Raw genomic sequence first — 26,773 nt, forward strand, 5'->3', positions numbered from 1 at the left:
GGAAATTCTATCTAGAAATCTCTAATTTTGAACTGCACCACTAAAGCTATTTACTTTCTTTTATACTTCTTGAAAATATTGACTACATAGCAACAGAAGACAATAAATATATTTAATTTCATGCAATTCATAATATCTCAAATTGCATTGTTGAATTCTTTCTCAATTAGAAAAAAATTAAAATAAAAGGCAAAATATTTTTCATGCATTTTATAACATTAATCTAGAGAGGAAAATAGAAAAATAGCTCAGCATACTTAAAAGTAAAAATAAATCTCAGCCAGCCAGATGAGCTCTATGCAACAAACATTATATGATCACTAGAGGCCCAGTGCACAAAATTTGTGCACGGGAGGTGGGGGGGTCCCCTCAGCCCAGCCTGCACCTTCTCCAATCCGGGACCCCTCGCGAGATGTCCAACTGCTGGTTTAGTCTCACAATCAGGGACCACTGGCTCCTAACTGCTCATCTGCCTGCCTGCCTGATTGCCCCTAACTGCACCCCTGCTGGCCTGGTTGCCCCCAACTACTCCCCCCACCCCCCTGGCCTGGTTGCCTCCAACTGCTCCCCCTGCCAGCCTTGCTGCCCCACACAGCCTGCTGTTTGGTCATTACTGTTACTGTGACAGTGTCCTGGACAATTTGCATATTCCTCTATTATTAGTATAGATTATTTAAGTTACAAGCTACAATATCATTAATTTTTATCATCATCATCTTTTTTAAAATTTAAAGGTATGTATTTTGAATGCATGTCATCCACCCAACTAAGATAATAATGTGTAAAATTTATTTAAGATAGTAGTCAACTTTTTGGTTGGTTTTTGTTTGTACAGATTAACTAAAAATGAGCCTCTGGAGCCTCATAAGCAGAGTTACTGGCTTTTTGTAACTTCTAATTAGAGTCCTTTAAAGATGGCTCCATTAGATAACATGCTGCACTAAAGCTACTTGTGCATTCATAACAGATATATTGACATTTTAAAGGTGAGGTGTTAGCATAGTTTGGGTTTCTGTAACATTCTCACCTCAGTTTTATGAGATGTTTATTTGTATCCACTTTTGAACTAAGATGGCTTCTAGGCCTTAATTGTGACCACGTTTCAGTCATATCAAAATTTTATGTCTTGAGATCTCAAATTATAAAGCTCTAAGGCATAATAAATCTGTGTCCAATTATTGGTTTCACAGCTAGTCCTACCATAGAGAAACCTTCCCATGAAGATCAAATACAGAGGTCATATCCACTGCTACTTTCAAAATGAGTTAATTACTTTTATCTCAAATTTTTACTTCATACTAAGGAACTTGAAGTTTAGGGCGTTTAGTTGATTGTTAGTTTTGTTTCAATCACACTTTCCTGAAGGCAAATAGTTCTGACAGGTCACCAGCCAAAGATTAAATACTGATTTTATTACTCTTTACCTCAATATATTTGACAAAATTTCTAAACAGCAGTCCCCTCAAAAATGAGGATGTATGGTATTTTAGGGACCAGAATAATATGAGCAAGCATATTAAATAAATTTTATAGACCAGTCTATAAATAAACATAAAAAATAAATTTTTGGTTTAATTAATCTCTACCTCTATTTGATGTATGCTTCTAAATAATAGTCTACCCATCTAATGTTAAGGAGGAGTTAAAGAAACATTTGACATCAGAATGTAAATATCAAAGCTATTTCAAGACATTGAGTAGGAAGATGAGATTTACTAGACTTGCATAATTTCATAAAGTGTAGCATTCTCTGTGAGTGAGGATCTAATTTCAGTAAAGGAAAATATAGGAATTATAGATGGTAGCTCATTGTAAGCAAAATATTACATTGACATATACGGAAAGTGGTGAATTTATTATGGATTAAATAGGAAAAGTAAAAAAAAAAGTAATGCACATATATATCTTTAGTAGAGAAAGATGACATAACATTTCTGATGAATAGAGCCCATAAAGATTCTTTAGTTTTTTATGAAATATTAGAGGCCCGGTGCATGAAATTCATGCATGAAGGGGGTTCCCCTCAGCCCAGCCTGCACCCTCTCCAATCTGGGACCCCTCGGGGGATGTCTGACTGCTGGTTTAGGCCCGATCCCGGGGATTGGGCTTAAATCGGCAGTCGGACATCCCTCTCACAATACTGGACCACTGGCTCCTAATTGCTCACCTGCCTGCCTGCCAGGTTACCCCCAACTTCCCCCCCTGCTGGCCTGTCACTCACAACTGTCCCCCTTTGCTGGCCTGGTTACCCCTAACTGCTTTGCCCCCTGCCGGCCTGGTTGCCTCTTATTGCACCCCCCTGCTGGCCTGGTCACCCCCAGTCTACCGGGCTGGTTGCCCCTAACTGCTCCCCTGCCAGCCTTGTTGTCCAAATTGCCCCCCTCCGCTGGCCTGGTCACCCCCAACTGCCCCCTCTGCCAGCCTGGTCACCCATCACAGCCCCCCTGCTCCCCTGGTCACCCCACGCAGCCTGCTTGTTCAGTTGTTTGGTCGTCCCTCACTAACCCCCCTGCTGGCCTGGTCATAGGCAGCCATCTTGTGAGGGCATGAGGGTTAATTTGCATATTACCTCTTTATTATATAGGATATCTTTAAAACATTGTAACTTCCATAATGAAATATATACCAGGTTTAATCAAAAGTATTCCAACTAAATCTTTAAAACAATTCTGAGCTGGCTTGATATTGGATTTGCATATATTATCTACTAAAGGCCCGGTGCACAAAATTCATGCATGGGGGGTGTGTGTCCCTCAGCCCAGCCTGCACCCTCTCCAATCTGGGACCCCTCGAGGGATGTCTGACTGCCCGTTTAGGCCTGATCCCACTGGGCAGTCAGACATCCCTTTCACAATCCAGGACTGCTGGCTCCCAACCCTCGCCTGCCTGCCTGCCTGATTGCCCCTAACCACTCCCCTGCCAGCCTGATTGATGCCTAACTGCTCCCCTGCCAGCCCAATTGCCCCTAATTGTCCTCCCCTGCAGGCCTTGTCTCTCCTAACTGCCCTCCCCTGCTGACCCAGTCACCCTTAACTGCCCTCTCTTGCCAGCCTGGTCACCCCTAACTGCCCTCCCTCCCCTGCAGGCCTGGTCCCCTCCCAACAGCCCTCCCCTGCAGGCCTGATAATCCACAATTGCCCTCCCCTGCAGGCCATCTTGTGGTGGCCATCTTGTGTCCACATGGGGGGTGGCCATCTTTGACCACATGGGGGCAGCCATCTTGTGTGTTGGAGTGATGGTCAATTTGCATATTACTCTTTTATTAGATAGGATAATAATTAAAGCATAATATGCTAATTTAGACCAGATATCCTTCCAGACGTTCTTCCAGACAGCCTTCCAGATGAAGCTGGGGCTGTAAGGGAAGCCTGGATCCCGGATGCCAGAGGGAAGCCAGTGCTGGCAGCCAGGGGAAGGAAAGCCTACTCTTGCATGAATTTTGTGCATTGGGCCTCTAGTTATGACATAATTGAAATCAGTAAGAGCAGCAGACATTTTGTTTTGCTCCTTATATTGTCTTTAGTTCTTTTCCATACCAAGTGTAAATCTTAAAGAAAATTTTCTTAAATAGCAGATTCTAATGGTATAAAATAGAATAATTTTCTAGTCAGAATAAATGTGGAAATTGAAATAATTCTTTAGCAACTATTATATATTGAGTGTTTAATTGTAGAGTCAAAACAAAATTAAAAGAATTTCTGCTTTGAAAGTTACAAGAAAAAAAGAAAAAATACAAAGGAAGAAAAGTCACATTGAAAAAGAAATACCACAAATTATGTTTATGAGAATGACATATCCTTTACCAATGTTAAATAGTAGGGGTTTAATTTTGATAATCTGATAGAATCAGGGATAAAAGAACCTTGGGATCTAGAAACTTTATGTTTATCACCTGGCAAAAATTTTATTTCTTTGTACAGTTTTGGATAGAGAGAGTTTTTGACCACCAAGTCATAAACATTAAGATTCTTTGTCACATTGTGTTCCACCCTGCATTTAGCCAACTGAGGACTTGAGGGTATAGTAAGTGACAAATCCTTTGGCAATGCTATTTCTGTGTCCACACATCTGCATTTTCAGATAGCTCTCAAGTGCTTTTTACCTAGCTCTTCCTCTTAAGGTTTATATGTCTTTTTTTCTGCTTCTCTGCCATAGTAGCTATTATATTTTACTGCTGTCCTATATAATAAAAGCCCAGTGACCAAACAGTGGAACAACCAGAATGACTGGTTGACCAGTTACTATGACAAGCACTGACCACCAGGGGGCAGACACTCAATGCAGGAGCTGCCCCCTGGTAGTCAGTGTGCTCCCACAGTGGGAGCACTGCTCGGGTGACTGGGATGAGCGGCGCTCTCACAGCATGCCAATCCCCGCAGGCCACGCCCCCGACCAGTGCACGAATCCTGTGCACCGGGCCTCTAGTTCTTACATATTTTTGGATGAGTGGGGAAGTGGTTTCTTGGAGTTGGAGGGTATGGCTAAGGATGAGAGTTCTCATTCTAAGCTCAAGCCTTATTTAAAGTGGGATCCAATTTGCCATTGTTTGAAATTCTAAATACCAGATTATCAGTAGTCTCTGTTTGTAAATATAAAAAACATTATTAATATTTTTATTTTTCCACTTATATGTGACTAATACCCATATGTACTTACTATAGACAGTCATGGGGATTTCTTTGAAGGTGCTACCACGAACAAACTGAAAATAAATGTTTATACATGAAGTGTAGTAACATGACATGTATACTTAGTAACATAAAACTAAGGCTAGCTGTATTAAAAAATATGGAACCACTGTATTTCCTGCTAAGGTAAATAAAATAAAGCTATCATTACACTTAACAGAAATGAAGTCTTCATATGAGTTTAATTCCAGTTTCCTGCTATGAGGCTGATAGCTTAACATTTATAGATTTGTAATTCAGTCTTGAAAATTATAGAATACTTAATCCAAAGTCATGTGTTTTCTGACACATTGACTCTATAGAAATAAAGAAGCAAAATATTCTTTGCCTTTAACTATTATGATTAATGACAACTTTTTTAAGTATATACTTTTTCTTATATTCAGTAGCAAAGACATTTGAGGATAAAAAAAAATTATAGTTGTTTTTTTCCATGTCTCATCTTCCCTACTGGATGGTAAAATTTTTGCATAAAGAGCCATATCTGATTCAACTTAATATTTCACATAACACTTAATACACTGTTTGGCCTCATGTAAATTTTAATGGATTGTTGTTGAATAAAGCCATAAAGAATTTATGTCATTTCTTTACAGATGGGCCAGTGATGCATAATCAACAGAGCAATCCAAGCCTAGTGTCCATCTACTCATTAATGTATACATTTATAGTTTCTTATGTTCAACACATTATAAATAAATCCAATAATATTCTGTACCTTAATTTGGATATATTTGATCAGTTTATTAAGTATTTCCAGCAGCTGATCACTTCCAATAGGCGTGTCTATGAAGAAGAATATTAAATAAATGTTGGCAAGAATGTATGAAATAAAAATCTAGGTTTTTAATAAAAAAGATTTAGCATATTAATGAATTCAATCATTACCAACCTGCTGGATAGAGAAGTTTATCTACAACATGAATGACACCATTTGTTGTCATGATGTCAGATTCTTTTGATTTCAATTCATTTACCAGAAGTGTGTCATTTACCTATCAAAACAAGAAATAATGTCAATGAGAAATTTAATGAAAAATGAACATTACAATTTATGAACACTATCATAAATTCATTCCATAAAACTTACTGCTTTCAGATAGATTTTGCTTCCTTGTATGGTCTTTAGAATGTTAGTAACACCAGGTTCAAACCCCTTTCCAATGAAAACTCCTGGTGTCAGGTGATAAAGGATAATGTTTTGAAGAGCATTTTTGTTGCCTAGAAGGAAAATATATATATTTATTTAATAACATGTCATCTTGTTTTGGCATTTTGATGCTAGGAATACTAAAGAGAAAAATATTTGTCTTTATATTCCTACACTGTATTTTCTTATCTAATTGTTCTCTCAAGTTGGATTGATAAATAACATAAATGAACCCGTAGCCCAAACACATGACAGTAAGCAGTTAACTAAAAATATTAATGAGTGACTCTTCACATATCTTAAATGAAAATAATGAAAACTATGACTCTACAAAAATTTTTAAAAAGGAAACATTTTTGAGGCTGATGTCTGGGCAGAAACCCTTGAGGAAGAAATTAGATCCTGATATCAAAGGGGAAATATTCCATATTCACTTTCACTTACGAATCAGAATTTCCTTTTCTTCATTAGTCATTCCCTTAAAGGCATCATTGGTTGGAACAAATATAGTCCAATCCCCAGGTTGTGTTAGGAGCTCTTTCAAGTCTGCAGCTTCTAGAAAGCTAAGGAAGATGCTAAACAGAAAAGACATGTGTTTATTTTGTTAGATTTAGATATGGTATGCTCACCAACAATGCATGGAATAGAATATAATCCATGTATTCAGAAAGCATGACAAAGTTGTTCATACATTTTCATAGGTTTCATATGCAATTTACCTGTTAAGAAAGTTTTTTCATGGGGAAATTATTTAAAGGTACATGTGATTTTAAAAAAATATGTTTTATTGATTTTTTTACAGAGAGGAAGGGAGAGGGATAGAGAGTTAGAAACATCAATGAGAGAGAAGCATCGATAAGCTGCCTCCTGCACACCTCCTACTGGGGATGTGCCCGCAACCAAGGTACATGCCCTTGACTGGAACCTAACCTGGGACCTTTCAGTCCACATGCCAATGCTATATCCACTGAACCAAACCAGTTAGGGCTATGTGTGATTTTTAAATTTTCTAAATACTGTTTTTCTCCTATAAAACTTGAAAAGGTCACCCTTTATAGCAAATAAACATTTTTAATTTAATATTCTACAAAATAGCCTTTGCTATTAAATATTATCATTTAAAAATTTAATTATAAAAAACTTGCAAAGTGTAATTCAATTTATAAGATTGTTTTCTTTTTCACTCACCAAATTATATTATGTTGCACCAGGAAGCAAAATAATGTTGAGAATATATTTAGTTTCATAGACTTATTATTCTAAGTTTTATGATCAGCAATACTGAATATTAAATGCCGTTTGGAATTCTAACTGTGAAACAAAAATATGCCAATACCTCTCATTCTTTTGTGGATGTGAAACTAATTAAGTTTACCTAAAGCGTTTATCTTGTTTTAACTTTTCATGGAGGGATTTCTCTGCTGGTTTGATGATCTCTCGGAATATGTGAATAGCACCATTTCTCCCTTGCTTGCTTCCTCTCACCATGCAGGAATTTTCAATGCAGACAGCCTAGCAAAGGAAAAAAAAGATACAGCTCTCCATTTCCTTATTTGAATTTTCCTATGTGGAAATAATTGCATAATTAAATTTTTAGATTGACTCTCCTAAGAGGTACGCTGACCTATATGGTTAGTGGAAACAGCTTCTCTCTTCTGTTTTTAATTCCTTGCAAAATCTGACATCACCTTATTCAACCAGGTTTTCTGCTACTACTCAAGCTACCCTAGGTGTCAGGCAGGTAGTTTTGTGAGTAAGTAACAAAAGTTCCATAGAATTCCATTGTTACATTTTCTACCATTCCTCTTCATGTTCCAACCATTTTTCCAACCTTCTTAGGAAACTTTAACCTTTTAACTCTTTAGGACCTTTTTTCACTGTCAGTTTCCTGACATCAGTGCCTCTTGTGATCTTCATAAATAGTTTCTATATTTTCTTAACTGTAATATCCTATCAATTTATAAATGAAAGTATTAATTTAGTTATAGTACTTTTAAACCAATAAGGGTATATGTATAATTTAGAGAACAGCCCATTTTCTGCTTCCTTTATAATGTTTGTCATGGAATTGTGGAACTATAATGAACAGATACTGTGTCAAATTCAATTCTAGGAAATGCTTTACTTTCTGTAAAATATTTTAGCTATAGCTTTATGTGTTTCCTGGACGGAACCAAACAGCACCACTAGTTGCACTGTGATTTTGATAAGCAATATTTTCTAAAATGTTTTCTTCAGATAAAGTACAGTAGAACCATTTTATAGGATTCAAAAATATTTCTGTTTATGAAAGTTTATCTTGAAAGTCATTCAAAAGAGATTCAATTGCTGAATTGTGATCTCAGAGTAAAAGATCATTCTACATATTTGATTACATATAAAAATTATCTTGTAAATTATAATAGACCCTATAAACTGATAAACAAATAGCCAATGGACAGATGAAAAGATATTTAACATCATTAATCATCAGTAAATGAAAGTCAAAACCATAATGAAATACTACCTCAGACCAGTCAGAATGGCAGTTATACAAAACTCAAAGAATTAAGAACAGAGTTAGATCCAGAAACTCCTCTTCTGTGTGTCTAACAAAAAAATTTGAAAACATTTATTCACAAAGATATATTCACCACTTTGTTCATTTCAGCATTATTCCCAGTGACCAAGACATGGAAACAACCAAAGTTTCCTTCCATAGATGATTAGGTAAAGAAGATTTGGTACATATGTACAATGGAATACTACTCAGCCATAAGAAAAGATGAAACACTACCCTGTGGGGAGATTAAAAACGGCGGCAGAGTAAGTGGAAGCTACACTGACACTCTCCAAGGACCAAACTGGAAATACAGAAAAATCACCCTGAAAAATCAACTAAAGACTAGCTGGAGAGAACCCTGACAACCAAAGATCGAAAGTGGAGACTATAGAGACTGGTAGGAAGTGTGGAGACAAGAAAGGGATGGCTGGGCTTCCACAATCAGCAGCTGAAGTTTCAAAGTGTTAACACAGCTGTTAGGGGTTTCCCACTGAGAACTCTGGGGTCTAAACCCCAAGCTGGCCTCCCCAGCCCAGGGCACCAGAACTGAGAAAGATGCCCACGTAATACCTGACTGTGAAAAGCATCAAGGTTGCTGTCTGCCAGTGAGAGATGGCTGGAAATGCAGGCACCCTCTTAAAGGACCAAGGCACAACATTTTGTGTGCAGCTTTTCACCTTGGGCTCCAGGAGAGGGAGGGAAGAGTAGACTGGAGCTGTGTTAAGAGATTCCAGGGTTGGGGGGGTGGGAATTGGAGCTTGGAGGGCAATCTTCTGGTCTCCTGTGTTGAGTCATTCCCTCACTGTGTGGAGGACATCTTTCTCTGATTGACATTTGCTATCTAGGCAGTTTTGGCTGGGGTGAAGGCAATTGCACACCTTAATGGAAGTCATCTCATCCCACTCTGTGGTCAGCATAAAGTTAATCAAGCATGAATAAAATCAAACTGCAGGCAGAGGTGGATCTCTGGAGGTTTTGAGTCTGTCCTGATATAATCTCAGGCCCTGATCTAGGAAAAGCAGACCCTGGTGCACATCGTGGTGCTTTCCTAAGGCACCCAACCCCAGCAGAGGGAGCCACAAGCTGTGGATTGCTGATAGCCCCAAACAGAGTACTAAGTGCCAATCAGAAGCAGCATCTGACATTATCCTGCATTAGAGATTGGGAGTCACAGCAGATCTACCTAATATATATACACAAACCCAGATAGAAAGCCAAAATGGGAAGACAAAATAACAACTCCCAAATGAAAGAAGAGGAGAATTCATCAGAAGAAGAACTAAATGAAACAGAGACAAGAAATTTATCAGATATAGAGCTCAGAATAATAATGGTAAAGATGCTCAACAGCATGAGAAAAAATATAGTAATTATGAAAAAAGACCAGTCAGAAATAAAGAATGACATAGCACTAATAACACTGTGGAAGGAATACACAGCAGATATGGGGAAGCAGAGGACTGGATCAGCGAATTAGAAGACAGAGTAGAAAAAAAATCACTCAATCATAGAAACAAAAAACAATTTAAAAACAGGAGGACAGTTTAAGGGAGCCCTGGGACAAAGTGAAGCAAAAATATTCACATAATCAGAGTGCCAGAAGGAGGCGAAAGTGAGCAAGGGATAGAGAACATATTTGAAGAAATAATGGCAAAATACTTCCCCAACCTACTGAAGAAAAAAGTCACATAAGTCAAGGAGGCACATAGAGTCACAAGAAAGAAGAACTCAAACAGGTCCATGCCCAGACACATCATAATTAAAATGACAAAAATTAAAAATAGAGAATCCTAAAGAGAGAAAAGCAATGTGTTACCTACAAAAGGGTTGATTCCTCAACAGAAACTCAATAGGCCAGAAGGGAATGGCATGACGTATTCAAGGTAATGAAAAGCAAGTATCTGAAATCAAGATTACTATATCCAGAAAGGCTATCATTCAAAATAGATGGTGAAATAAAAAGCTTACCAGACAAAAAGGCTTTATCACCACCAAACAAGCACTTCAAGAAATGCTAACGGGACTGCTGTAATGAGAAGAAATATATAGAGAGAAACATAGACATACAGATCTTAAGTGTCAAGAAATAAGTTCCTATCAATAATAACCATAAATGCAAATGGATTAAATGCTCCAATCAAAAGATACAAAAACATGACCCAATTATATGTTGTCTACAAGAGACCCACCTCGGAACAAAAGACTCACACAGGCTGAGGATGAAGGGATGGAAAGGAAAAAAACAAAACAAAAAACAAAAACAACGCTAGGGTAGCAATCCTCATATCTGACAAAATAGAATTCAAAATGAATTTCATCACAAGAGACAATAAGGGTCACTACATAATACTAAAGGTATCAATACAACAAGAGGATATAACCCTGGTAAACATATATGTACCCAATATAGGAGCACTTAAATATATATTAAAAAACACTTATTGAGGACTTTAAGGTAAAGATCAAAAGCAATACAGTTATAGTAGGGGACTTTAATACCCCACTGACTTCACTGGATAGATCTTCCAGATAAAAAATTATCAAGGAAAGAGTGACTCTAAATGACCCACTGGATCAGATGGATTTAATTATCATTTATAGAACATTTCATCCGAATGCTGCAGAATATACATTCTTCTCAAGTGCACATGGACCATTCTCAAAGATAGACCACATGTTAAAATACAAAACAAGTTTCTACAATTTCAAGAAAATTGAATTCATATCAAGTATCTTCTTAGACCACAATGGAATAAAATTAGAAATCAACTAAATTAAGAATACTACAAAACATTCTAACACAAGGAGGCTCTATAACATGTTATTAAACAACTAGCAGCCTGGGGCATGAATTTGTGCACCAGTGGGGTCCTTTGACCTGGTCTGCGGGTTCGGGCTGAAACCTGCTCTCCAATATCCTCCGAGGGGTCCCAGATTGCAAGAGGGCACAGGCCATGCCAAGGGACCCCACCGGTGCACAATCAGGGCCAGGGAGGGATGTAGGAGGTTGGCCAGCCCAGGAGGGACAGTGGAAGGGCTCCAGGGAGTGTCCAGACCAATTTGCTCAGTTCCAATTGGCCAGACCCCAGCAACAAGCTAACCTACCAGTCGAAGCATCTCTCTCCTGGTGGTCAGTGCATGTCATAGCGAATAATTGAGTGGCCTTAGCATATCATTAGCATATTATGCTTGGATTGGTTGAATGGCTGACTAGACAACCAGACACTTAGCATATTAGGCTTTTATTATATAAGATGACAGGGTTACCAATGAGATCAAGGAAGAAATAAAAAATGTTCTGGAAACAAATGTAAATGAACCCAAAATCTCTGTGACCCAGCAAAAGCAGTTCTAAGAGGGAGGTTCATAGCACTTCAGGCCTACCTCAAAAGACAAGAAAAATTAATAATAAAATATTTAACACTACACCTTAAAGAATTAGAAAGAGAACAATAAGAAAAGCCCAGAGGAAGTAGAATGAAAGAAATAATAAAGATTAGAGCAGAAATAACTTACGTTGAGATGAAAAAAATCATACAAAAGTTCATTGAAACTAAGAGTTCATTCTTTGAAAAGATAAACAAGATTTATGAACCTTCAGCCAATCTCATCCTATATAATAAAAGCCTAATATGCAAATTGACCAAATGGCGGAACCACCAGACACTATGATATGCACTGACCACCAGGGGACAGACACTCAATGCAGGAGCTGCCCCCAGCCCACAGGCCCCAAGCCAGCCAAGGCAGGTGCCAGTGGGGGACCCGTGATCACCCCACTGGTCACCCCACAGATTGGCCCTGATCGCTGGCCAGGACTAGGGGCTCTACCCATACATGAATTTCATGCACTGGGCCTCTCTAGTCAGAAAATAAAGAGAGAGGACCCCAAAAATTAAATCAGAAATGAAAGTGGTGAAGTAACAACTGACACCATGGAAATACAAAGGGTTGTAAGAAAATACTGTGAACAGCTATATGCCAACAAGCTGGACAAAGTGGATAAAATGGACATATTCCTAGAAAAATACAATCTCCCAAAACTGAATCAGAAAGAGTCAGAAAACCTAAATAAGCCAATGACAACTGATGAAATAGAAGCAGTAATCAAAAACTTCCTGCAAACAAAAGTCTTGCTCTGGACAGCTTTACAGGGGAGTTTTACCAAACCTTCAAAGAACAACTAACACCTATCCTCCTCAAACTATTCCAAAAAATCCAAGAGGAATGAAAATTTCCAAGGTCTTTTCATGAGTTCAATAAAGAGAACTAATTCCAAAACCAGATAAAGGAACTACAAGGAAATAGAACTATAGTCCAGTATATTGGGTGAACATATATGCTAAAACCTTTAACAAAATATTAGCAAATTGGATCCAGCAATGTATTAAAAAGATCATACTCCATGACCAAATGGGATTTATTATGGGGATGAAGGATATTTGCAAATCAGTAAATGTGATACATCACATAAACAAATTAAAAGGAAAAAAAAATCACATGTACATATCAATATACACAGAAAAAGCATTCAACAAAACCTAACACCTATCTTTTATTAAAAACTCTCAGCAAAGTGGGACTAGAGGGATCATATCTCAACATAATAAAGGTCATATATGACAAACATATAGTGAACATCGTACTCAATAGGCAATAACTAAAACCTTTTCCCCTAAGAACAGGAACAAGTCAGTGATGTCCGATTTCACCACTCTTATTTAACATATTACTGGAAGTTCTAGCCACAGCAGTCAGACAAGAAGAAGTAAAAGACATCCAAATTGAAAAGGAAAAAGTTAAACTCTCATTATTCTCAAATGACATGATTATTGTACATAGAAAATTCTAAATACTCCACCAAAAAACTACTAGATTTAATCAATGAATTTGGCAATGTAGCAGGATACAAAATTAACATCCAGAAATTGATGGCATTTTTATACACCAATAATTGAATTGTCAGAAAGAGAAATTAAACAAATAATCCAATTTACCATGGCAACAAAAATTAAGGTATTTGGGAATAAATGTAACCAACGAGGTATAAGAGTTATACGTGGAAAACTACAGGATGTTGAAAAAAGAGAGAGAGGATGATATAAACAAATAGAAGAATATACCATGTTCATGGATTGGTAATATTTACATCATTAGAATGTTCATACTACCCAAAGAAATCTATAGATGCAATGCAATTACTATTAAAAAATTAACAGCATATTTCACAGATCTACAAAAAAATACTTCAAAATGTATATGGAATCAATAAAGACCCCAAATAATTGCAGTAATCTTGAGAAAGAAGGACAATGTTAGAGGAATCACAATACCAGATATCAAGTTATACTACAAAACCACTGTAATCAAAGCAGCCTGCTACTGGCACAAGAACAGACATATAGTTCAATGGAACAGAACAGAGACCCCAGAAATCAACCCAAGCAATTACCCTCAATTAATAGTTGACAAAGAAGGTAAGAACATACAATGGAGTCAAGACAGTCTCCTCAATAAATGTTGTTGGGAAAATTGGACAGATACATGCAAAAAAATGAAACTAGATCACCAACTTACACCATAAACAAGAATAAAACTCAAAATGGATACAAGACTTAAATGTAAGTTGTCATGGCATTAAAATTCGGGAAGAAACTATAAGAAGAAAAATCTCAGACATCTCTCCGAGCAATATGTTTACAGATACATCTCCTAGGGCAAAGGAAACTAAGGAGAAAATAAACAAATGGGACTACATAAAAATAAAAAGCTTTTTCATAATAAAAGAAGCCATCAAGAAATCAAAAGGGAGCCCACTGTATAAGATAACATATTTGACTATGACATTTCTGATAAAGGTTTAATATCTAAAACATATAAGGAACAAATACAACTTAACAAAAGGAAGACAAACAATCCAATTTAAAAATGGGCAGAATACCTGAATATATTTTTCTCCAAAGAGTATATACAGATGGCCAAGAGACATATGAAAAAATACTCCGTTACTGATCATCAGAGAGATGCAAATTAAACAACAATGAGGTTTCACCTTATACCTGTCAGAATGGCTACCATCAACAAATTACAAGTGCTGATGTGGATGTGGAGAAAAGGGAACCCTAGTACACTGCTGGTGGGAATGCAAACTGGTGCAGCTACTATGGAGTTTCCTCAAAATATTAAATATCAGCTGTCTTTTGACCTAGTGACCCCACTTCTGGGAATATAACCTAAGAAACCCGAAACACCAATCAGAAAGAGTGCATGCATCCCTATGTTCAGAACAGCACAATTTATAATAGCTAAGACCTGAAAATAACCCAAGTAGATAAAAAAGCAGTGGTACATTTACACCATGGGATACTATACAGCAGTAAAAAAGAAGGAACTCAACATCTGCAATACCATGGAGGGACCTGGAGAGTATTATGTTAATCAAAATAAGCCAGTCAGACAAAGACAAATATAACATGATCTCACTCATATGTGGAATCTAATGAACAAAATAAACTGATGAACAAAATAGATCCAGAAACATAGAAGCATAGAACGGACTGTGGAATCTCAGAGGGTAAGCACAGCAAGATGACTGGGTGGGAAGAGATCAACCAAAGAACTTGTATGCATATATTCTTTAACCCATAGACACAGACAATAGAGTAGTGAAGGCCTTGGGTGGTGGATGGGGGTGGGCTAGAAGGGGTCAATACAGGGAAAAAGGGGACATATGTAATACTTTCAACAATAAAGATTTAATTAAAAATAAAGAAATACTGTCATATGACTACATGGATGGATCTTGAGAATATCATGCTTAGCAAAATAAATCAGACAGAAATAGTCAAGAACCATATGATTTCACTCATATGTAGGATACAAAACTGAAAGCACAAATGAACAAAGAGTAAAAACAAACAAACTCCTAGACACAGAAAACTATGGAATGCTTACCAGAGGGATTGGGTATGGGAGGTAGTAAAGGGTAAAAGGGGTCAAATATATGGTGACAGGATATTTGACTTAGTGTGGTTGGTTGGCAAACAATACAATATACAGATGATTAATCATAGAATTGTATACTTGAAACCTATATACCAATGTCACCCAATTAAGTTTAATTTAAAAATAAATAAATCACATATATTTAACAAATAACTTGTGTTGGCAAGAATGTAGAGAAAAGGGAGCCCTTGTGTACTTTTGGTGGGACTGCAAATTATTGCAGCCAATATGGAAAGCAGTGTGGAGACTCCTCAAAAAATTAAAAATAAAACTACCATACGATCCAGCAATTCTACTTCTAGGTATTTATCAAAGGAAACAAAACACTAATTAAAAAAGACATATACCTTCCTATGTTTGTGGCAGCATTATTTACAATAGCCAAGATATGGAAACAACCTAGATTTCCATTGATAGATGAGTGGATAAAAAATATGTGGTCTAATTTTGCAATGGAATATTACTCAGCCATAAAAAATGAAATTTTACCATTTGTGATAACAAGGATGGTATTATGCTAAGTGAAGTAAGAGAAAGACAAATACCATATGATTTCACTTATATGTGGAATATGAAGTAAAACAAAAACAGACTTATTGAAACATGGTTTCCAGAGTAGATAAGAGTTGGGAGGGTGGTTGAAAAAGGTGAAGGGCAATATGGCAAATTGTGATCAGTTTTCACAGTAATGGATGATTATTAGACTAAGTGTGATGATCACATTGTAAGATTTATAAATGTCCAATCAGTATATTGCATGCCTGAAACTAATTTGTATACGAACTATACTTAAATAAAACTAGTAATGAAAAGCTTATTTTAGAGACTTTGTAGTGATTTGTGGGATTGAAATAATGCTTTATAATATAATGTTATTTATAATTAAACAATTGCAAATTTAATAATTATTAATGCATAGAACTTTATGTGTAACTTTCTGTCTTCACACATATTACTCAGTTCCCTGATATTTTCTTTTCTTTTTTAATTGATACTTAGAGAGAAGAAGGGAGAGAGAGAGAGAGAGAGAGAGAGAGAAATATCGATGTGAGAGAGAACCCATAACCTGGGTATGTGCCCTGACCAGGAATCAACCTGGTCAAAGGGACAAAGCTCCAAACAACTTAGCCACACTGGCCAGGACATTTCCTCCCTGATCTTCTGATGCATATTTATTGTTAAAACTGTATAAATAAAATTCTGGGAAACATATGTTGTAACAACATCCATTGACAAGTACATGTCACTTAATAATTAGGCCAATGTAGATACTTTATACTGTTTTATTCACTTACTGTTCGATACACAAAGACTCTGAGTTGTTTGCCTCCAATGGTCTCAAGTTTTTGTCCGTTGTAAAGCTCATTAAGTCCAACTTTTACTTTCAATATATGATTCTGCAGAATTAATTTAAGAAGGCGCTGATCCATGCTCAGAGTATCATCTATAAATAAATTTTAAAGGAAAAAATATAATGGTATTTAGAAAGCATTAAAGTTTCTCTTGGTAAGAGAAAATAATGAAAATGAATCATTCTTATCTTTGATACTATGGGTCCTACACTCATATATAACTCAATTAAATGCTCAAGGCAATGGATTTTATGCACCAACAGAAACTCTATGAGCTATTTCATCAAGTGACTATAACATGTTTCCAAGCAGTCCAAACAATGGGTTTCATTTCTGTGAGGGCAATGTAGTTTTGCGTAGTCATTGGAAAAAGTTAAACTCTAGTGGTGGCCAAGAATTTTTCTGAGAATTTGATATCAAATAGCCAGAAAGACTACTGATGAATCATTTGTAAATTTACTTTTGTTACTGAAGAGAAAATCAAAGCACAAAACATCTTAAAGGTAGGTTAATATTAATGCATATGGACATCATTATTACAAAGAAGAAAAACATTTCTAGAAATTTGAAATTTTTGATAACTTCTGTCATAATTTGGTATTTGGAAAGTTGTAAAATAGGTGGCACTTATCTACACTAATAAAAGAGAAACATGGTAATTAGCGTACAACCGCTACCCTTCCCATTGGCTAATCAGCATATCCTTATGCAAATCAACTGACAACTAAGACGGCGGTTAACCGCCAACAAAGATGGCGGCTAATTTGCATACGGGAGGCGAAAGGGGAAGGACTGAAGAATGGTGATCGGCAACCCAGGCGACAGGCAAGAGCTAGGGGGTGGGCAAAGGCCGCCTTCCCCCACCCCCCAGCCGGTGATCGCTATTGGAAAACCGGGCGGCAACCCCGGACCCCACTGGGGCCGGGGTTGCCGGCTGGCCTACGCCCAGGATCGCCATGGCATCGGAGGGCGGGAGGGCCCGGGCGCAGGCCAGGCGGCAACCCCAGTGGGGTCCAGGGTTGCCGGCTGGCCTGCGCGGAGTGATGCCATGGCGATCGGAGGGTGGGAGGGCCGGGGCACGCACCTGACTGTGTGGTCTGAGTTTGCTGCTGCCTATAAACCAAGAAAAAGTTGTAAAATGAAGTACTAATCTCTAGGGTTTAGGTCAGACCAAGGAGTAGTGCCACTCAGCCAGAAGCTGGCTCATGGCTGGCCAGTGCGGAGGTGGTGGCAGGAGCCTCTCCCACCTCCGTGGCAGCACTAAGAGTGTCTAACTAACAGTTTAGGCCCGATCCCTTGGGGGCCTAAGCCTTTAGTCGGACATCCCCCGAGGGCTCCCTGGCTGCCAGAAGGATGTCTGACTGCAAGCTTAAGCCTGATCCCCCGGGGAGTGGGCCTAAGTCAACAGGTGGACATCCCCCAAGGGGTCCTGGACTGCAAATGGGCACAGGCCGGGCTGAGGGACGCACCTCCCCCCCCACTAAGCGCACAAATTTTGTGCACCGGGCCTCTAGTCTATATATATAAAAGCCTAAGTGACCATTATTACCAAACGAACAGAACGACTGGTCAACCAGTCACTATAATGCACACTGACCACCAGAGGGCAGACGCTCAGTGCAGGAGCTGTCCCCCAGTGGTCAGTGCACTCCCACAGCCAACCTCCCACGGTCCCTTCCCCCACCAGCCAACCTCCCACAGTGCCACCCCCTCCCCTGCAGCTGGCCAGCCCCTCGATAGGCCTCAATCACCGGCCAGGCCAAGGGACTCCACCAGTGTACAAATTTGTGCACCAGGCTTCTAGTTTGTTTATATAATTATTAAATTATGCCTAACAATTTAAATATGTCTTTAAAAATCACTTTTCTAGAAAAAATGGCAGGTTGCATTAATCTAAAGACTGTCACGAATAGAAGCTACTAGGCAAAATATTTATAACAATAGTTTATAACTTAATATAGAAGTGTATAATATTCTCTTGTTTTATTTATTTATAATCATGCACTGGAGGGGGAGTCCCTCAGCCCAGCCTGCCCCCTCTTACAGTCCGGGAGCCCTCAGGGGCAGGAGGTGACCCGGCCATCAGGAGAAGGTGATGCCCTCATCACACCTCTGCTGCTGCCACTGCTGGCAGTGCAAGCCTGGGCTGGCCCTGGTTACTTGATCCTCAGGCAGCCCTGGGCGGCTGGGCAGCCAACATCCAAGGCTTGCCTGTGCCTTGGGCTGGTCCTGGGCGGCTGGGGGGCTGAGGGGACTTAGGGACTCTGGAGGCAGGCTCATGGAGCGGCCGGGCCCACTTGGGGGAGGGCCCAGCCTTGCTGCACATCTGCCACCCTGGTGGGGCTGAAGGGATTGGGCATTGCCATCTTGTGACTGTGGGTGCCACCATCTTTGAGGGCGTGGTAGTCAATTAGCATATCCCCTCCTTATTGGCTGTGGATGCTGCCATCTTTGAGGGCAGGAGAGTCAATTAGCATATTCCCTTCTTATTGGCTGTGGACAGTGTCATCTTTGCAATGGTATGAGGGCCAATTAGCATATACCCTCTTTATTAGATATGATGTTACTGTCAAATTTTGAGATGCAAAATATACCTGTTTATTCCTAAATATTATGTTGGTGTTAAATAAGAAAATCAGACTTATTTTTCTTAAGATTCATTATGTGTGCTGGTAATATGGTTATATTCAGAAAACAACTGAATACCTCTTATCATAAACTTTCACTCCCTTTATGCTATTGCCTATTAAAATAAAATGTTTGAAGTAAAGGACATTTCAATAGAGGTTATGTAGTGCTAACATACTGTATGGGTATCCAATACAAAAACCAATCAACAACTTGTAAAACATATATTATTTCTTATTGCCAACAGTCATGGTTGAAGAAAAATGGTGTGGATGGGTTTGGGGCTGAAAAGCAGGAATGACATTGTCCAGTAGTACATACCAGAAAATGCATTATTCACAGGTGCCAGCAAAGTATATTCTCCATCTGGCCTCAGAGCAGATGCCAAACCTAATTGGGCTATGAGGTCTGCAAAAGTGGTTTGTTGATTTCCAGCAAGCTCAATAACTTGTTTGGCTGTAAAATAAACCATCACAATTCCCAAAATGTCAGTGTTATCATCATCATAAAATTAGTAGCTTAATTATTGGCTGTTTTCTATAAGCTATTTGCTGCACTGACAATTTAATAAGACATCCTGCCTTTCCTTAGTAAGAATTCCAGCTTCCCTTTTAGGGAATTAATAACATCAAAACATTTTAGAAGGAAAATATCTTTCTGTCTTCTTGCTTTTAATGTTCTTTAATTCTCTATTGCTCACCTCTAGACTCTACTCTTTTTTTAAAAATATATTTTATTGATTGTTTACAGAGAGGAAGGGAGAGGGATAGAGAGTTAGAAACATCGATGAGAGAGAAACATCGATTAGCTGCCTCCTGCACACCCCCTACTGGGGATGTGCCTACAAACAAGGTACATGCCCTTGACCGGAATGGAACCTGGGACCCTTCAGTCCACAGACCTATGCTCTATCCACTGAGCCAAACAGGTTAGGGCTAGACTCTACTCTTGTGAATACCATAGTTCTTTCATTTATTCAAAGATGATCATTTAGCTATATCTTTCCTTTGTATTTTTAAGAAATATTTGGCACTATAAGAACCTTTATAAGTATTAGGTATTAGAAATCCTAGAAAACCAAGTTTCCATGCATGGAGTGCCCATGACTCCACAGGTTAACTATTTAGCACTCAGTTCACTCACTATTTATTTTGTGTTTGTGTTTCACATGTCATTCCTTATGCTATCTAATAATAGACAAACAGAGTAATTGACCGAACCTTTGCTATGCTTCCCATTGGCTAACCAGCAAGATATGCAAATTAACCACCAACAAAGATGGCGGTTAATTTGCATATGTAGGCACGAGGCAGAGCGAAGACTGAAAGTGGCTCCAGCCTGAGCAGCGGAGGTTTTGAAGGCGGCTCTGGCTGGAGCATATGCCTGGGCCCCCAGTGCCAAAGGAATACCGGTGCAGGCAGCCAGGGGAAGGGAAGGCCTATTGCATGAATCTTTTCATGCAACAGGCCTCTAGTACTACATATTCATCTTTCATGGACTTACTCTTGAGGCATCATAATTGATAAACAATAATAATTAGAAGAATATGAAACTGTTACCTACCAGAATCAGGAATTAGGACCTGATCAATCAAATGAATAACACCATTGTTTGTCACAATATCTTTTTTGTTCACCATTTTTATTCCATTTACTGTTATGCTGTCACCATCACATCCTATCTCAATTGTGTTTCCTTCCAGAGTCTCAAAGACTGCTCCTCCTGTAATGGCCTCAGAACACTGGAGAGTGTTTAAAATGTGATATTTCATGAGAGCTGAAGGACAGAATAAAAAGAGAAAGTATTCATATCAAGGGAAATAGAATTTGACCCTTAAAAAACTTGTTTCACTATGAAACTAAGTATTTATAAGAAATATATATATCTTATCTAAGGATTAATTAAATGTTTTCAAAGTCTGTTGAAGTTCTTGTAATTTCTTTCATCAACTATATGACAGACAAAGCTCAGCTCAGTAAGAAGAAGAAAAGAAGATCAGTTGCATGAAATAATTTGTATAATACTAACAAAAATGTGTTGGATCAAGTCCCCACTATCATAAGAAAGCACTTTTTGATGTGAAAGCAAAAAAATAAATTTGTTCCATTCAGAAGGCCTGTAAAGTTATTTGTTAACTGATATTAGTCCCAAAACACATGAGCAGTATCTTGCATTAGCCACTCATAACAGAATACCTGTACATAAATTTGTAAAGCAATTAATAGAAGCTGAAGGCAAGACAAAGAATTCCCTAAAGACAACATATAAAAGTATTTAAAGTAAAGATTATTTTTGAAGGATATCTCAAGGGATCAATGCTTCAACTATATTATTTTTATATCTGAATTTTCAAAATTCTAATTTTAAATTGGTTAAATGTATTTTGGAAGAGGCTAAGTGAAATGTATTAGTCACAATGTAAAATCTATTTGAAAATAGAAAAGGAGACTGGAAAGAAGCCAAATTTTATACATCAATAAGTAATGGCCCAAGAGAACCATGCAATTTATTCAACTCAATCATATTTTTTAGCAAAAGTTTATAATTAAGAACACTTAATAATATGTATATAATATTAAAATTTGATGTTTAGGATACCTTTTCTATACTTGCTGATTCTTTTAATGTTGCTATTTACTTACTTGAAAATAGTACAAAAGTGTAAACTTTAGAATATTATTATTTTAATTACTTTAATTAGTAAATTAATTATTAAATTACTCTGCATATGCTTTCAAAGACTTTGTTTTTTAAGATTTTTATAGTTCACCTAAATTTTTTTCTCTGTCTTTGCTTATCAAAGCTGATAACATTAGCATGGCAATCTCTTTTTTATTTTATTTTCTTCTTGAAATTCTGGGAAGCTTCCCATATAGGAAAACATTTTTGTACCTTCAGAAGCCACTTTGTCTCCCATGATCCTTTCTAGGACACCTCGTGGAAGTTTCTCAAAGGCCTCATTGGTGGGAGCAAAGAGTGTGAAGTGGCCATCTCTTCCAAGGGCTTCTAATATATCAGATGTGATGGCTGCTGCCTAAAACACAAATGTGCTTTTTAGATGCTTGCACATTATAAATCCAAAAGAAAATTGCAAGACATTTAGCCTAGGCTGACAAGAATGAGCTCATTGTATAGAAAACTATAAAAGTTTGCTCTATAGTGTTGTATAGAAACATTATAGTACTTTTTGACACACCAACTATGTCCTTTCCATCCTTTTTCAAACTGTCTGTAAAAAATGACAATTCTGCCATTGTTTGTATGACTGTAGCAATATCCAGCAGTACATAAAATAACTAAGATGTACACATTCTAAATGTACTAAATATACTGCAGTCATGTAACTAATCATTTTCATCTATGTTGTCCACCTAAATATTATTTCATATGAGATGATTTATTCTATGTAAAATGAAAACTTTTCATTTCAAGAAATATGTTTGTTGTCTTTCTGCCAGATTTGTTTAATAGCATTTTATTGTTTTTAGATTCCAACAGAGAAAGAGAAGGAATTTCAATGATCCATGACAATCTACTGTTGCTTCTTGTTCTTACCCTAAAAGATGAGAGGTCATCTTCTGCTTCAATGAAGTCTTGAATTGAGGTACCAATTTGTGTAAGGACACGGTCAATGACATGTACAACACCATTTGTTGCAATCTGGTTCCCGTGGATGATTCGAGCACAATTAATAGTGACAACCTATAATAATTTGGGAAAATCAAAGTGCAAGAATCAGAGCTATCCATTGATTACTGAGACAGCAAGCTCATTCCCTATTTTTAATTTATACTAATAAAATTAACATAAAGAAAGCTGAATATAAATTCTGAGAATAAAAATTTGCATATTGGTATACATAAAAAAGAAATGAGAAAACAGAACCAGTAGAGAACTCAAATATAGTTACACTTAACATATCATAAAATATAAGAAAAAAGCATTTTTTCATTTGAATTATTACTTTGATTCTTTTTTTCTTTTATAGATATAGTAATCAACTATTTCTAATGTAGAGCAATCTATAATAATAAAAGCATAATATGCTAATTAGACTGGACGTCCTTCTAGACATCCTCTGTCCTTCTGGATGAAGCTGGGGCTGCGAGGGAAGTCCGGGTCCCAGGTGCCAGAGGGAAGCCGGTGCTAGCAGCTGGGGGAAAGAAGACCTACTCTTGCATGAATTTTGTGGATCGGGCCTCTAATAACTTACATAAAAAGTCTAAATAGTCCTAAAATAAATTCTAAGAGTGAAAAACAATTATTATATAAATATACTCAGTTTGATTCTAATAATGTCCTAAATATTTCCTCTTCAGTGATACTTTTTGACTCTGGAAATTTGACTGTTGAAAGAGTCCTATGAACTTGTAATTTTTACTCAAAGACTCTTATCTAAATACACAAGAACCTAACTCAGTATAGTAGCCAGAGACTGAATAAAAGGAATTCTCATTCTCTGATTATTCTTTGACACACTCTCTGATAAATTATTATTTATTATTTTTCTCTGATTACTATTTTTTTAAACTCATCAACTACTAAGATGTCCTCTTTTAGAACATCTAAGTCTATTGTTAATTTAATTTATTCCTCACAATCAGTCACTGAATCAATAATGTACCTGCCCTAAACATGGGGCAAAGTCATGATATGGCACCTATATTTACTAACTTTTATTAGCTCTGTGAACATTATATAAATAGTACAAAAAAAATTAAGGGCAACATTACTTAGAAATGTACTGTTTACTAGTGAAACTTACCCCATTAGGATAATGGTTAATGAAAAGCCCCAAATTGTTATACATCGAAGGAACAATCATACCATTTTTTAAGTCTTTGGTTAACATTCTCTTATTAACCATGTGGCTATGTAAAGCATTCAATAATTCAACATTTACATTGCTCTCCAAACCTCTACGGATATCCTAGGAAAAATTAAAATTATAGAAGTTTATTGTATTGTGATTCATTACTAATATTCTTATAATTACACTATCACTCCTTTCATTAATTTATCTTTGCATTGTCCAGCTGAGCAAACCAAACTGTCATAAATAACTTATTTTTCATTATTTCAATTAATTAAGGAATTTTGTAAGTATAGGTATTCAGTTAAGGTCCTGAATCTGGTAGAGTGCTTGGGCATTTTTAGAGACAAAACAATATTTTAAGTGTATATATTGATAAAGTGACAATCTTGATATAAAGTAAAGGCTTACAGGGATATACAATTATCAGACATTTAAATTATTTTGAGTAATAAAACAAAAACATTACATTGTATACAATATTTGAATTTAATAAATGATTTTATGTTTATTCAAAAACAAATTAAAAAAACAAATTTAAGAATTCAAACATTCTGTACCTTTTTATTTATCCAAAATTATATATGATATCATGGTGTACATGGTGCTATGGGAAGTACAATGATAGGTACAGTGAAGTTTCTACTTTTAAGGTACATATCACATAATAGCATGCAACAAAAAGCACAATAAGATAGAGGATAGAAGGTGGAAAAACATTTCAGTGATCAAATGAGGAAAGCCAGATTTTCAAGGTTTGCAGATAGGCCTTGAAGGGTAGATAGGATAGGAATGGTGCAATGATCATTCTGAGTCCAGTTGATAAATATTAAGAGAGCAGAAGTTATCTAGTGGGGTTAGCACATATTTGAGTTTCTCTGATAATATTAAGAAAAGTATGTGGGGCAATAACATATCAAACATTAATGCCTGAGTAAAGTGTAAATTAAACTGACAATGGGAAGCCACTGAAGATTTTGTGGCATTGGATTATAATAATTAGAATAAACCTTAGGGAAGGTTAATGTGGTGGTAATGTACAGCAAACGTGAGGGTATTAAAAGTATGAAACATGGGATATGGGTGACTAACTAGTTTGTAACAATTGGAGAGAAAAGAGATAAGGATGACTTACAATATCCAAGTCTAATCACTGAGACTGCTACTGCCAATTGTGGAAAAAAGAGAAAAACAATTGTTTATGGAGAGAAAAAAATGTATATGTTGTAGATACCTTTTGTTTAAAGATACAGATGATGTATCCAAAGAGCAATATTAAGATGTACATTAGAAATATTCTCTTGGAGTTCCAAAAAGAGCAAGTACAAGAAACACAGATATCATGTTATTTGCACTAAAGTAACAGATGAAGTCATCAAAAGTGTATATAAAGAGGAAAGTCTACTGCACAGACTGTAATAACACCCATCCTTAAGGCAAGGAAGAAGAGGAGTCAGCAAAAGAAATGTGGTTAACGACAACCAGAAGAGAGAGTTCTATAATGCAAGCAATTAACCACAAAGTTACAAGATACTATCTAGAGGAATCTGCCTAAATTTTACCAAATATATATATATATTTTTACTGTAGTAGCAATTATCAATTCATTAAGTAGAAAGTAGAAACACATTTTGATTCCAGTTTTACAGATTTGGGAACTGGGTCATAATTTGGTGTGTGTAAATCAGACTATTCACAAAATGTCTGAAAATCAAATGCATTGTTTACAACACTTCATTTAAATATTCATACATGTGTTTATAAATCTGTCAATCTCTAAATATATATATTTACATATATTCAAAATAATAAAATATATCTATAAAATATAATAAATCCAAAATTTCACTAAGCTTCTTACCTTTCTATTAGATATGTCAAAGTTACATATATTGCCCGGCTGGGTGTGGCTCAGCGGTTGAGCATCAACCCAGGAACCAAGAAGTTCCATTCCTAGTCAAGGCATATGCCTGGGTTGTGGCTTGATCCCCAGTAGGGGGCATGCAGGAGGCAGCCGATTAATGATTCTCTCTCATCACTGATGTTTCCATCTCTCTCTGCCTCTCCCTTCCTCTCTGAAATCAATAAAAATATATTAAAAAAATTTTTTTAATTACATATATTTTCTCACAACCAAAAAAGAAAGAATAAAGGAGTAAAATAGAATAATAATAAGTGCTAGTTCAGTAGTCCATTTTTGGTTTGCCTTTTCTTTATTAAGCTATGAGGATGCTGGATTTTATTTATGGATATATGAAAATGACTTATTCTTTACCCTCAATAACTCATCCTTTTATGTATCTTTATATATGTATAATTGAAAGATATACTAGTAAACTTCTATTAATTTCCAAGTTAAGAAAGCAATTAAAAATAAAATAATAATGACAACAAAAATAATTATATTTAAAAAAGTAATGAATTACAGAATCCAAGTTGTTCCAAGCCTCATTACTTGGTGCAAAGTAAGTGAATGATCCTTTTCCTTCGATCTCTTCTCTCAATTTTGAGACATCAGAATAGTGTTGTGTTGTGGTGGCTCCCACAATGCCCAGAGTACCATAAACATTGTCAATAGGCAAAACTGAAATAATA

At 36.8% G+C, this 26,773-nt stretch overlaps 1 protein-coding gene across 5 annotated transcripts in view; it reads right to left on the reverse strand.

Moving 5' to 3' along the window:
* Positions 1-26,773, reverse strand: part of POSTN (periostin) — a 52,313-nt gene that overhangs the window by 18,837 nt on the left and 6,703 nt on the right. For all 5 annotated transcript variants that reach the window (XM_070407511.1, XM_070407508.1, XM_070407510.1 and 2 more), the window contains exons 4-16: positions 26,605-26,762; positions 24,131-24,295; positions 22,921-23,067; positions 22,258-22,399; positions 20,929-21,141; positions 19,687-19,821; positions 16,681-16,829; positions 7,214-7,350; positions 6,283-6,413; positions 5,779-5,909; positions 5,581-5,683; positions 5,407-5,474; positions 4,657-4,702 (exon numbers count right to left, since the gene is read on the reverse strand). In XM_070407511.1, the coding sequence (XP_070263612.1) occupies positions 4,657-4,702; positions 5,407-5,474; positions 5,581-5,683; positions 5,779-5,909; positions 6,283-6,413; positions 7,214-7,350; positions 16,681-16,829; positions 19,687-19,821; positions 20,929-21,141; positions 22,258-22,399; positions 22,921-23,067; positions 24,131-24,295; positions 26,605-26,762 (1,725 nt within the window). The remainder of the gene's footprint in view (positions 1-4,656; positions 4,703-5,406; positions 5,475-5,580; positions 5,684-5,778; positions 5,910-6,282; positions 6,414-7,213; positions 7,351-16,680; positions 16,830-19,686; positions 19,822-20,928; positions 21,142-22,257; positions 22,400-22,920; positions 23,068-24,130; positions 24,296-26,604; positions 26,763-26,773) is intronic.

The sequence above is a fragment of the Myotis yumanensis genome, unplaced genomic scaffold (genome assembly GCF_028538775.1).
Source record: "Myotis yumanensis isolate MYYU_CA2020_CCGP unplaced genomic scaffold, mMyoYum1.0.hap1 SCAF_3, whole genome shotgun sequence".
NCBI lineage: Eukaryota > Metazoa > Chordata > Mammalia > Chiroptera > Vespertilionidae > Myotis > Myotis yumanensis.